This window comes from Erpetoichthys calabaricus, chromosome 1 (genome assembly GCF_900747795.2).
Source record: "Erpetoichthys calabaricus chromosome 1, fErpCal1.3, whole genome shotgun sequence".
NCBI classification, from domain to species: Eukaryota; Metazoa; Chordata; class Cladistia; order Polypteriformes; family Polypteridae; genus Erpetoichthys; species Erpetoichthys calabaricus.
Genome location: NC_041394.2, coordinates 143,951,992 through 143,966,223, shown reverse-complemented (window position 1 = coordinate 143,966,223; position 14,232 = coordinate 143,951,992). Strand labels below are relative to the sequence as shown.

The 14,232-nt window shown below is 36.9% G+C and overlaps 1 protein-coding gene across 1 annotated transcript; it reads right to left on the bottom strand.

Annotated features, from left to right (window-relative positions):
- Window positions 1-324: 324 nt before the first annotated feature.
- kiss2 (kisspeptin 2) lies at window positions 325-11,073 on the bottom strand. The gene is made up of 3 exons (XM_051923589.1): window positions 10,753-11,073; window positions 9,186-9,300; window positions 325-854 (listed from the first exon to the last, which is right to left on the bottom strand). Exons 2-3 carry the CDS (start codon window positions 9,289-9,291, stop codon window positions 532-534), a joined length of 429 nt encoding a protein of 142 aa, XP_051779549.1. The 5' UTR covers window positions 9,292-9,300; window positions 10,753-11,073; the 3' UTR covers window positions 325-531.
- Between the last annotated feature and the right edge of the window lie 3,159 nt (window positions 11,074-14,232).

Here is a 14,232-nt window from a genome sequence, read left to right as displayed (position 1 = left end):
TATAAGAATAAAATGCACAATTTGTTATAAACCACTTTTGTATTTAAAGTTTTGGGCTATTTAATATCACTTTTTAATTAAAAGAACATTCATAGGTTATCACATTTGGACCCCATCTGTTTGGATTTATAATTTCCTGCAAGGCGGATTGGCAGTTTTTACTTGTACGAGTATGTAGTACATATTTGTACATGTGTCCTCTACAATGGACAGGAGTCCCATCCAGTTCAGGTTTCTGCTCAGAATCAGTTGCTACTAGGTTAGAATTGGACCTCCAAGAACCCTAACCAAGAGAAAGTTGGGCATAGAAACTGGATAGGTGAATTTATTTCTGTCTCATTTATTGAGAAATCTGAGAACATGGTTAAAAGTTTATTTTATGAACTGAAATTGTACAAAACAACAATACATTGCAAGTTTTGGGAGTAAATAATGAGTAGAGTCAATGGCATTGTTAATTTAACAATATGCACAATTTATAAATATGATCAATGCAACTAAAGCAGTAGTCTAATAAAATATTTATACTTTCTAACAATCCTTGTTTTCCTTACAGTGGGAGAATCTTGATTGTTGATGGCTCAGAACATAAGACAATAACTTGTTGTTCGTAAACACTGTACTCTTTCCATTTGTGGTGCTGTACATTTCACGCTTTCCAAAGCGCAGTCCAAATGGATTGAAGTTAAATTTACTTCTGGTAAACCGAAGTCTGCATGAGATCTGACTCTCCATTTCACTCTCCTGAATGAAGTAGCACAGGCTGGCCTGCTCTGCAGAGTTCTGCGATTCTGCTTCTCTGGTTGAAAGACCATGTTCTGACCCAAAAGACTTGCTGCTTGGGTACAGATGATCTGGAATAATGTAAAGATGAGAGAACTGTTAAGACTGCTATACATTCAGAGTAACATTTTAAGTTATATTCTGTGTTGCAAAAAAAACAAAAACACTGTACAATAGATTTTCTGAAACTGCTTATTCAAATACAGGTTCACAGTGTGCAGAGATGTTGGAGCCTTTTCTTTCAGAAAGTGGCATAAAGCAGGAATTAAGTGCTTGTCCATTACAGGGCACTCACACTCACTGTTACTCACACTGCAATAAATAACAATCACTAATCAGCCATATCTGCAAGTCTTTGGGGTATGAAAAGAACCCAGAGTGCCCCACCATCTCCTGGACCATGGACTACCTGACCAACACACAGCATTTTGGGAGGCTGAAGGACTGTATTTCAAAAATGGTGGTGCGTAATACTGAAGCACCTCAGGGAAATATCCTGTCTTCCTTCCTGTTTAGCTTTTATACAACAGACTTCCAGTACAAGACCAGTGCTTGCCATCTACAGAAATTTTCAGATGATTCCTCCATCATAGGCTGCATTAATAATGTATATGAGTCAGACAACAGGAAGGTTGTGAAGGACTTTGTCTTATGTTGCAGGGACAACAACATGCAACTCAACATCACTAAGTCAAAAGAGCTGGTGGTGGACTTCTGGTGTGTCAAAGAACCTCTGTGCTCAGTCACCATTCAGGGGGAGGACATGGAAGTGGTGCAGAGATACAAGTACCTAGGCAGTTCACATAACAACAAACTGGACTGGTCTGACAACTCAGTGGCGCTGTACAAGATGGGCCAGAGCAGACTGCACTAGCTAAGGAGACTTGGGTCTTTTGAAGAATGCAGCAGTTCTGCTGGAAATGTTCTCTCGGTCCATAAGTAGCCAGTTGTGCTGTCCTACATTCTCCTGGGGAAGCAACTTCAGCTCAAAGGAAGCACTGAACAAACTTATCAAGAAAGCCCGCTCCATCACAGAGTGAACCTTTGTCATACTGGAAGATGTTGTGGAAAAGAGGATGGTGGCAAAATTGAATGCCATCATAAATAATTCCCTCCATTCCCTCCAGGAGGCTTTTAAGCACAGTCTCATTCCATCATGGTGTGCTAAGAAGCACCTCTGGGGTTCTTTTCTGCCCATTTCTATTAGATAATTCAATGCTTCCTCCTGATGTACTCATCGACTTCATTTTGAAATGAAGCTATAATGGCTATATTATTTGTCCTGTAAGTATATATCCTAATTTTTTATGCTTCTGCTGCCGTATGCATCTGATTGTCCCCATGAGATTAATAAAGATTACCTAATCTAATTAAGGAAAAACATATAAACACAGGAAGAATATACAGATCTCATTTAGGCAGTGTCCAAGCTATGTTTTGAAACCGTCTGTTTAGCTGTGAAGCAGCAGCACGCACCACCATGACAATATATACTGTATGTTGTGCTGTTACTTTACCTTGAGAGAAAAAGTAAGTGAATAAAAATCTACATTATACTTTATAATGATATGCCTCCTCTTCCATGACCCTATCATAAACTTTAAAATCCATTTTTATAAATAAAAATCATATATTATGTCTCAGTTATTGTTTTCTGCTTATACATTTTACCTAATGGTTATGCAAATTTTGAAAATTGAGCTCTGATGATGTTTAGAAAATTTTTATTTCTATTTGAATTTTGCCAACCACAAAAAATGTTTGCCTTCATAATACAAAACATATGCAATAGTATCAATGTCACAGACAAAAAAGACGTTCATGTAAGTGAGTGGACTAATGCTTAATCCACTCAAAACTAAAAGTGTTAAGTTATGATCTATACCAAGAAAAAAAAATCTTTCAGGGTAGAACTCTACACCATTACCTCTTAATAGTTCCTTGAAAATTTTAAGTTTAGTTAACTTTTGTGTTTTAACAGCTTTTAAGATCAGATTTTACATTTAGCTAAGGCTTAACATTATTGTATTAACAATATTATAGTCAACTATAATAATGCCTATTCCAACTAATACCTTTCTTTTCCCAAAGTATGGGATATTGTTATACATTTGTCTTGTAGTCTGCTCTCCTGAATTTCTCTTTTATTATGTAATTGTGTCTAAAACTACTGTAAAACTCTTGCTGCAATCATCAATTATGATTCTTGTGTTTCTATTTTTTGTGCATTCTTTAATGAGTTCCTTTTTATTTGGATGTCTTAGCAATTCCTTAATTATTTAAGTTTGTGCAGCTGAATATTTTCTATTGCATCTTGACATTAGAGCTTACAGTATTATTAACAGTATTTGCTTTTTTTAATATTCATTTTCCCACTACTGATTGTAGAGCATGCCTGTAACCAACAGAATCTTCCATGTACCTGCATTATTCAACAGATCCTAGTTTACACTGATTTTACCATCAGGCTGCATTTTCAATTCTGTGATGGCTTTTATTTAACAAATATTATTACATTATTCTCTTTATGAAATATGAAAAGATCTGGGCCAAGCATACCACTATTCCTGTTGCTTCAACACCCAAGCGTCCCACTATACTTATTGATTCAACACAAAGCAAGTATTTGTCATTAAGCTAAACTACAGAAATCTACAATAGACACTACTACCATCATGCTATCAGAGGCATACTGGTGGCAGTCACAATCTGAAATCTATAAACAACTGTTGAAATAATTTAAACAATTTTATTGAATTACTTAAAGGTTCAACTTGTATTTAGTATTGGAAGACACATTCATTTTCCAATGGTAATCTTTAAACCTCATCTAGATACAATTCCTCTGTACTGTGTGTAGTCTATTCAAATTGTTTTGTTATCCTTGCAGAACACAGAAGCTGCAGGCTTTTACTGTAAATCAATTGCCTAACTGCAAGTCAATCCTGGCCAATAACAGAATCTTTTAAAATTGTATTGCTTTTTAGGGCTTTCATTCTGCACTGTAAGTTTATTCTTATATTGTAGATTCTTCCTTTGAGAGGACATAAAGTAAAATAATTTCTGACCTAGAGCATATAAATAATTCTTAGTCTTTTGCTTTTTTTTAATTAAAAGGAATACTTGATGATAAACACAAAGTTGAAATTGGGACCAAGCTTGATGGTTGATTCAGCTCATTGTTAACTTCCAGCTGGTTACAAAAACAAGAAGCAAATAAAAACTGAAATACAACTGTTTCAGACTAAAAGAAACACTCAAGGGCTGAAGTACAAAAATGCTGCTTGAGAAATATATGCTTTCGCAGCAATATTAACTTCTAATTAAAAAACTAGGTTGGAATAAAAGTCTACAGCCGCTGTGTTCCATGAGACCCATGAGGACAAAACATAAGAACTGTGATGTGATGTAAAAAATAGGAAAATTAAATGGTTTAAGCATGAAACAAACCAGAGCTATATTTAACTACCATATCATATTCTGTTATTCTGCTTTTTTAATTTCATGCAAGTAAGACTTTCACTGCAATCTGTACATGTGACAGTAGTGACTGTATAAACCTATCCTTGCATTCACTCTTTCAACCTCTCCTCAATGTTGTGTTAACCTCTCTGCTAGACTAAACCCATCTCTCAAAGATTACACAAATCCAGACATCTTAAATTTCTTAATACTATTATCCCTCAATATGTAAGTTTTTTTCACTTGATCATGTATCAAATAGCACAGTAATAACTTTACCTTTAATATAGAGAAATAATGCAGATTTATTCTGTGTTTTGTTTATTATGGACCTTAGTGCTGCAAATCATAAAAATACTGCCAAGTAAAATGACAAACCAAAAATAAAAAAAACTCATTTAAATGAGAATTTATACTTAAATGTTCTAATTTCAATCTTGATATCTTATTACTATTACTATACTAGTAATATAGTCATTAACAAAAAGAATGTGGCTTGTGCTTGATTGGTTCAGCTTATTTTCACAAGCAGCTTCTTGTTCATGTGCTACAGTAACTTCTTTTTTCGAGTCTAACTGACCTGCTGCATCCAGCGAAGCTCTGTAGTTCTTTCATCTGTTTCAAAATGACACTCTTCCATTTTTTTAATGTTTCATTTATTTGTCTCATCTGGCACATTACTATCATTATTTGACCTTTGGAGTTCTGAGATGACAGGCCTGTGGGCACTCATTTTGACTGACTCTACAACCGTGCATCCAAAAAAAGTTATAGGGGAAGGTGAAATATAGACAGATAACAGTTGTTCTGTTTTTGTGAACCTTTGTTGCAGTTCTTTTGTCCTATTAATGGCAAGCCATGTAACATCTAACCCTTGGTTCCATTAAAGTCAGTTTGCAAAACATATGAAAAATTGGTTCTGTAAGGAGAGAAGGAAATAACATCTTTCACTTTCTAAATTGTATTAATCGTCAGACACAGTAAAGCATTCTTTTAATGGCAGCAACATCTTCTGTTTGAAATAATACATACCCATAAAAGAGGGTAACTCCCAAAAAATCATAATGACTTATTATTATTAAACTAAAGCCTCACTAATAAATATTGTGTTATGATCATTTCTTTTACAATTGAATAAGTGGTGAAAAAAGGTTCAACTTTGAACCATCCATCCATTTTCCTAACCCAGGGTAATGTCATGGGATAGCTGGAGCCTATCCCAGCAATTACAGAAGGGACAACACCTATAAAAGATGCCAGTCCATCAAAGGGTAAGCGTGCACACACACACACATACACACACACACACACATATACACACACATTTCAAGGGCCATTTTAGCAACATCAATTAAGCTAACCTGCAAGTCTTTAAACTGTGGGAGGAAACTCGCACAGACACAGGGAGTACATGCAAACTCCATTCAAGGAACCCCCAGGATGTGAACTCTAGTCTCCTTGCTGCAAAGGTAGCAGTGCTGCCACTGCACCGCCCAACTTGCAACCAAAAAAGTCTTAAATACAATTTATACATTTTCTTTCTGTATATTTTATTTACTACAGTCATTAAGAATGATTTAACCACTAGCAAAACATTTCTTGAGTTATTCTGGATGTTTGCCTTTTTACAATGTTTCCTTTAGTGATGCTCCCACATTTTCTTTTTCACATGATCTTAATTGCATTGAAAATTTAATTTCTTTAAAACTGTGGAAATGCTATATGATAATTGATTTCTTACTTGGAAAATTAACTCCTTTATGTGTCTGAAATTTCATATGTATATGTATGCATTTGGATAAGAAAACTCGAACAGTTATACATTTTATGCTAAGCATTATGTACCATAACAACTGTCTAATACAATAACATCGGAAATAATGTCATCCCTCTATATATGGTTTTCAAATGTAGTTCACACACACAAAAAATTTAAAAATAAAATAAATAAATAAATCATAATGAAATGTACTGTGGTGGGCTGGTGCCCTGCCCAGGGTTTGTTTCCTGCCTTGCACCCTGTGTTGGCTGGGATTGGCTCCAGCAGACCCCCGTGACCCTGTAGTTAGGATATAGCGGGTTGGATGATGGATGGATGGATGGATAATGAAATGTACCTATATTGTTAATCCCAGCCAACACAGGGAACAAGGGGTATCCGTCAATAAGGACGCGCACATAAAGGCGACCTTCAAAAGGGCGACCTCAATTGGGCGCGGCGAATAAAAGCACACATAAATAAAAGCGATCTTCAAAAGGGCGACCTCAATTGAGCGACGAATAAAGGCGAGCTTCAAAAGGACAACCTCAATTGAGCGCCAAATAAATGCACACGCAAATAAAGGAGCGCTTCAAAAGGATGACCTCAATTGAGCGCCGAATAACTGCGCGCATAAATAAAGGAGTGCTTCAAAAGGGTGACGTCAATTGGGCGCAGCGTATAAAGGCAAACGCAACAAAATTACAGAAAATTTATTAGGTAAAGGCAATGATTGAACATATAAAAAGGTGAAAGCAAGAATATTAAAACATCCAATTAATTAATGCATGAACTTCTAACGAACTACTTCTAACGAACTATTTCTAAAGCTCTCTATATTTTGTTGTTTTCAAAATTACAGAAAATTCGATTAAGGCAATGACTGAACATATTTCGTTGTTTTCAGAATTACAGAAAATTAGATTAAGGCAATGACTGAATGTATAAAAAGGTGAAAGCAAGTTACACTTGAAGCTGTAGATTATGTGCAATGCCACGTAGATATTCGAGATGCGGTCTATTAGCATAATCAAGGACAATTAATTTAATTCGCTCTGAAGGTCATCCTTTTGAAGCTCGCCTTTATTTACGCGCGCCTTTATTCGGCGCTCAATTGAGGACGCCCTTTTGAAGAGCGCTTTTATTTATGTGCGCTTTTATTCTCCGCGCCCAATTGAGGTTGCCCTTTTGAAGGTCGCCTTTTTGTGCACGCCCTTATTGAATAGTTCCGGCAGGAACCAATCCCGTGCAGGGTGCTAACCCACTGCAGCATATGTTTACAGATATATATATATATATATATATATATATATATATATATATATATATATATATATATATATATATATATATTTATATATATATATATATATACTACAAACATTCTATAAAACACAGAAATCAGTATCTGGAATGATAATTAGAGGTCAGTAAAACAGATCAGTATTGGAATAGTTTGTGAAATATTTGGTATCAAATATTTTCTTTTTGCATACTTTTGACACTTACATATACTGAAATTTCCAAGTTACATGTCACTGCATCTCACCATTAACCCAGCCACAGGGGATGCACAAACCAGTGTGTTTCTTTGTGCCGGTCCCAAGCCCGGATAAATGGGGAAGGTTATGTCAGGAAGGGCATCTGGTGTAAAATTTTGCCAAATCAATATGCAGACAATAATACAAATTTCCATACCAGATTGGTCGAGCCCTGGGTTAACAACGACTGCCACCAGTACTGTTAGCCAACAGGGTGCTGGTAGAAATTGGGCTACTGTTGGACGAAGAAGAAGAAGGAGAACATTATATTCACTGAAGGATGTGTGTTTTTATTTTTTATTGAATATGGCATGTCCTTTTGGGATCAGTTGTACAAAATCTGAATACAGCAACCATCTCAACTTAATTTAGGAAGAATGATCATATATTTAAGAAAAATCATAACTAAATTAGGCATAATTTAACTCAGATGGGTTACAGCTACAAACCCTATTAAGACTTTTTACAAAATGTTGTGCTTGTGAATGTGAGGATATAACATTTATGGTGTGAATTTTCTCTAATAAAAAGCACCTCAATCGGTGTGTAAACCTTGGGAACATTGTTTAAAATCTGCAAAAGGAAGAATAATTTTATGTTGTAAAATTATGCTTTATTCAGAATAATCAGAATTTTAGGGATAACTTAACCTGAAAGTGAACAATAATTAAAGTAAGTCTACATTATAGTTTACAGATATTTGATCACTTTTGAAATAAATAAAGTTAAGTACAATTTTAAAAATATTCTATTACCCTTTAAGATTTAATCTTACTCAAGAATTTAGTAAGTGTTTTGAACAAGCCTATTGATGAATAAAGGGGTATTGAAAGATATGGGATGCTTAAATGGGAATAAGCTGAAAAATGATTTTGAAGAAGTATAAAGAGATTTCAAGAGGGCTCAATAAATTGAAATACAGATATCAGTATTGTATGCCATTTTATGGCTACATACTTAAAAATAATGGTTGTTCGATGGCACCTCATGGTTCTTACTGAGTGGTGTGGTTCCTCAAAGAACTATTGCTTGACCAAAGACCATTCTATTATAGGAAAGGTTCTTCGCATATAAAGCTGGTTCTTTGTGCTTTAAAAAACTTCCTAATATGTCCTTATATATATAAAAAAAAAACCAGAAATCTTGAATGTTTGGTTAGCTACCTAGCTGGACAGTAACAGATTAAGACTATGTTATTGTATACAGCAAGAGTCCTTTTAAAATCATGAGCCATTGTTATTTCATAATTCTGTTACCATCTCTTAGTGGTTATTTACTTTATGGAGCCTGTTATGGATTGAAATAAATAAAGTCTGAAACCTTCATGCCAATGAGTCTTTTGGAAACCACAAATGGTTCCCCTATATGGTACTGAACCACTCTGGCATCTTTGTTTTTAAGAGTGTTGTTATGTGCTCAATATAGCTCTAAACATTTTACTTTAGCTCTTTTCATGGGTGACAAGTACTTTTTTAATTTTTGAGAAATAGAAAAGCCACCTCATTTAAAAGAGTTAAGTTTTTAAAATTATTTTTTCCAGATCCTGTGATTACATTTCAAATAGGCTATGTCTTAAGAATATATGTAAAATATTAAAGGTTACCACACTCTTTAAAAATAATCATGACAAATGGTCATACCTGTAGTTTTATGATTGCCAGAAAGTATGTCTCCATAGGATGATTTTCCAATAGATACATTCTGGCAAACCACCACTGTAGCCAGTAAAAACAAAAATCTGGTCATGATATCTTCCTAGAGAAAAAAAAAGTATCAAAACATTAATGTATAATTTCACGTCCTTTAATATGAACCCCATCAGGTCATCATCTTGTCTTTTTGTATATTACATTTGATACGTTAGTTATTGTGTTTTACTTCCCTAGCTCTTTAGCCATTTAAAATGAAACCTGAACACTTTCTCTTCTTCACCAGACATTTAATAAGTACTTAAAACACTATTAAAGAAAATACAAGGTGTTCACTAAGAAGACAATTTACAAATTTATACATACTTATACCCAAACCAACCACCTAAAACTGTCTTTATAGGTAAAGGGGAATAGGAGTAAACACAAAATGTATGCCTTACAGTTATATATTCTCAAGTATTAGTTAAACTTCTGACTCACCAAGATCCCACCAAGAGGGTTCGTAAAATGGATTGGTGAACGGACAAGAGGATGGATTTATTCGTCGGTGTAAAACTTTTGATATGAAAGTGTTAAAAAAAAGTGGCAAGACGGGTAGATAAGTGGCTAAAACGATTTGAAAAACGTAAACGTAAATCACAAGTGGTCCGCCTACGGGACAAAACAGCAACACTAGTAGAAGTATATTATAACAGCGAACATATTTTATCTATCCATACTTTCATTCATTCACCCCCTTTACTAAGCTGACATATATATTTATATGTGTGTGTGTGTGTGTGTGTGTGTTTTATTTATTTATTTTTTACATTAACAAAAAGTTCGGTATACGGGGCGAGAACCAATGGGACGCGAGACTATGGGAATCGAGCGCACGATTTGTAATAACGCGGTGTTGCTGTATCTTATATGAAAATATCTGTACTTAAATATTAGAATATGATCGGTGTAATGCATATGACTGTATATATATAAATAATATATAAATAATTTATAAACTTCTCCTGTTTGCTTCAATGAAAAAAACAAGCGCAGAAATGAGCAGTCTCTCTTCACATTATAAACGTGATACTATTTCACGATTTATTTTTTTATTATAATGAAAGAATGGTACAAATACATCCAAGAAGGGATGCATATAGAAATATTAAACACAATATTTCTAATAAACCTGACTTCTGAATCTTCGATATTTACTAGTGGCCAATGATTGTTTTTCTTGTGCAAATAATGCTGCCTTACAATAAAATAGAAACACGTGTAGCTTACACTGCGCAGTGAAAATCCACAAAATACAGAAAGAGTACATGACCTACACAGTTATTATGGATCACTGGTTGAGGAAATAAAACGAGCAACCGCGCCGCTTAGTAACACCAAAGAGGAAGATTTCAGACCCTCCTAGGGTTAGAGATGGAGGAGTACACCTAACGGAACAGAGCACGAGCGAGGCGCGCACAGCTTGCCAAATTCTCCTCCCCAGACGCTGCAGCTTTGCGTCTTCTCTCCCGGGTTAGCATCGGGGCTGTTGGCGTTGGCGCCTCGCTCTTCTTACCTGGATGTGTTTTTTGAGCGCGACGCTCCTCACCGCTCCTGCTGTTTCACGCTACTTTTCTCTTCTCTTATTTCACTGGTTTCGGGTTTTGCGATCCTTAAACAACGTTTAAGTGCAGAGACTAAACAAATTTTAACTAAAGAATACAATGAAGTAGTGCGAAACTCAGCAAATGACCACTACGTCCACTGGCACGGGAAAAAAAGACGTGCAAACCTGAAAAGCACAAACAAGTAACTGACTTTGCATAAAATACGCTGGATGCCAGATGAAAATACTATTTATCTCGCTCCCCCTTGCGTTGTCTCTCCCACTCTCCTCAGGTGGGGGCTGTCCTTAAAGACACTCTATACCAAGGTGAGCTGTTCATAAATGTTTATTTTTCTCGCTTTTAAAGTTAAAGCCGTACGCATGCTTTATATTAATACTTAATTATTTCATGTAATACTTGCCTATGGAATGGCTGTTAAAATAGAGTACAGAGCAGATGTTCATTCCAGATTATACACTGGTACATGTCCTCTGACTTCAGCGGGTACAAGTGGGCCATAGAAGTTTTTAGAGTCCCTTATCCATGTTAAATAAATTTGTAACATTACACTAACTCGATTAAAATGTTCCCAGACAGGACGCAGACGGAACCCATTGTCCCAAATTTCTTTGATTATGGGGGCCGTAAATACAATGTCTGGTATGATATGAAGGTATGAAAATGAATTAGTTAAATTGCAGATTACCTTTATTTTTCAAGATAAAATTTAATAAAAACTTATTCAAACCTATTCAAAGTCAAATATTAAAAAATGCGTACAGTAATGTATAATAAAATAATATAATCCAAAAACCATGAGCATGTCATTTTCTAACCTGATTAATCCAGACCAGGGTCTCTGGAGCCTACCACAGCTAGCATAGGGTGCAAGGCAGGAACAAACAGTGGACAGGGCGTTAGTCCATTGCAGAGCAAACACACACCTACACTCACACACACACACACCTACACTCTCACACACACACACACACACCAGGGCCAATTTAGTTTCTGCAATTTTCCTAACCTGCATGTACAGTATTTTAACAGTATAAAATGTATATCCCTAATTTTTTCATTATTAACAGAGTGATGATGCACAAATAATATGTGTAATATGACTGTATAACTTTAAAGTCTTATGTATGAATTAACAAATGAGTATAAATAATTTAAAACCACTGGAAAAATAAAAGTGTTTGACCACTGTTTGAGTTGATTGACAATGATCTTGAGATGATAATGCCCAGGATCCCCACCATGCAGACCGCTCAAAAACTTAACTTTTGGGAACACTTAAGTCATACATTGGGTCTTGGTACTGTAAATTAAATATTCAAGTGGAAATCAGTAGTGAGCAATACCATGTAATTCGTTGAGAACAAAATGATGTAACGACAGTCAATGGAAACCAAAATCACCAACCCATTGAGGGCTGCATTCAACATCATACCGAAAATCGAAGTCACTTCAAGATGTATAAAAACTAAACTTGGCGTAAGCCACACACATTTTCACGGCAGCCTCACACTACGCATACACACTTAGTTTTGCAAAATGGCGACACCCAATGTCAAAGCAGTTCTACTGTTTCTGTGATCTTTCTTTTTTAGATTCACATCTGCGATGCGGGCTGTATCAAATAGAACAAAATTAATTGCATATTGTTTACAAATTTAAGGCACTTGATTGTAATCATTCTGTAACAATATAATGGTGCACGGAATGGCCATGGTCAGGTCAGGTTGGGGAGCATGCACTGGTACAGCACCTTGCTGCACCAATCACACGACAAAACAGCTTGGAATCCTTGTTGACATCCCCCCAGGCAGACCCGCAATTCAGTCCCACCCTCCAGAAATGACCCTCTATCCGCCACAGCCAGATGTTATGTGGGCATACCCTTGGCCTGGTCCAGCCACCCAGCCCTCAACAATGAGGATCCTGTGAGCTGGATCACCTTTAGGGAATCATGTCATGTGGCCTTAGTGCCGTAACTGACGCTCTCTCACAATGTAGATAATGTGCCTCATTCATGACTCCATAAGCAGCGCTCATTCGACACAAAGTCAAACCAGCGGTACCCAAGGATTCTCTGAAGAGACACAGTACCAAAGGAGTCCAGTCTTTGTCCCAGGTCACTAGATAGCGTCCATGTCTCGCAACCATCTAGCAAGACAGGAAGCACCAGTACTATAAAGACTTGGACCTTTCTCCCTTTGCATACAAAACGGGAGCGCCAAACACCCCTTTCCAGTGACCTAATGAAACCCCATGTTCTCCCAATCCGTCTACTGACTTCATAGGAAGAGTCACCAGACACATGAATGTCACTGTCAAGGTAAGTAAACCTCTCAACAAGGTCGACACTCTCTCCACAGACAGACACACTGCTGATGGTTATACCTAAGAGGTCATTGAAGGCCTGGATCTTGGTTTTAATCCAGGACATTTGCAATCCCAGACACTCAGACTCCTTGCTTAGACTCTCGAGAGTCCCAATCAGAGCTTCCATTGACAACGCAAAGATCACAGTATCGTCAGCAAAGTTAAGATCAGTGAATCTTTCTTCGCCAACAGATGCCCCATAGCCACTGGACCCCACAACCTTGCCCAACTCCCAGTCCATGCAAGCATTAAACAGAGTAGGAGCAAGAACACACCCCTGACATGCCCCAGAATCAACTGGGAAAAACACAGAGGTTCTGCCTCCACTCTGCACAGCACTCACAGTACCAGTGTACAGGTCAGCCATGATCTCCAGCAACCTTGATATCCTTGAGGGGATCCCAAGAAGTCTCAGGATGTCCTACAGGGCAGCTCAAAGTCAAATGCCTTATGAAAATTAACAAAGACTGCAAAGAAACTCTGCTGATATTCACATTTGTGCTCTATGAAAACACTCAGTGCCAGGATGCGGTCAATGGTAGACTTCTTAGGTGTAAAACCAGATTGCTTTGGTCACTGGTAGATGAGCAAGTGATCACAGATCCTATTGAGGATGACCCTGGCACCGAGAGCAGTGTTATCCCCTTGTAGTTGCTGCAATCCAGGTGATCACCCTTCCCATACGAGATAGGGATGACAAGTCCCATTTTCCAGTCAATTGGGATGATGCCAGTCTCCCAAATGGAAGCAAAGATTGCTTGCAATGCCTGGGGGGCAGCCTTACTACCAGCCTGGAGAAGTTCACCTCTGATACCACAGATTCCTGCAGCCTTCCCTACCCTCAGCTGTTTCTCCACCTGTGCAATCTTAGTGAAATTGGGTGGTTCACAGCTAATTGGAGGATCATTCTCAAAAACCATAGACCCAGAGATATCCAGCATCCTAGCCAGAGGATCAGCTTTAAATAGCTGCTCAAAGTAGCCAACCCAGTGGGTCACAACTGCTGTGTCATCCGTATGGAACGTTCCATCAGCCGCCTTGACTGAGACTCTCTGAAGGAA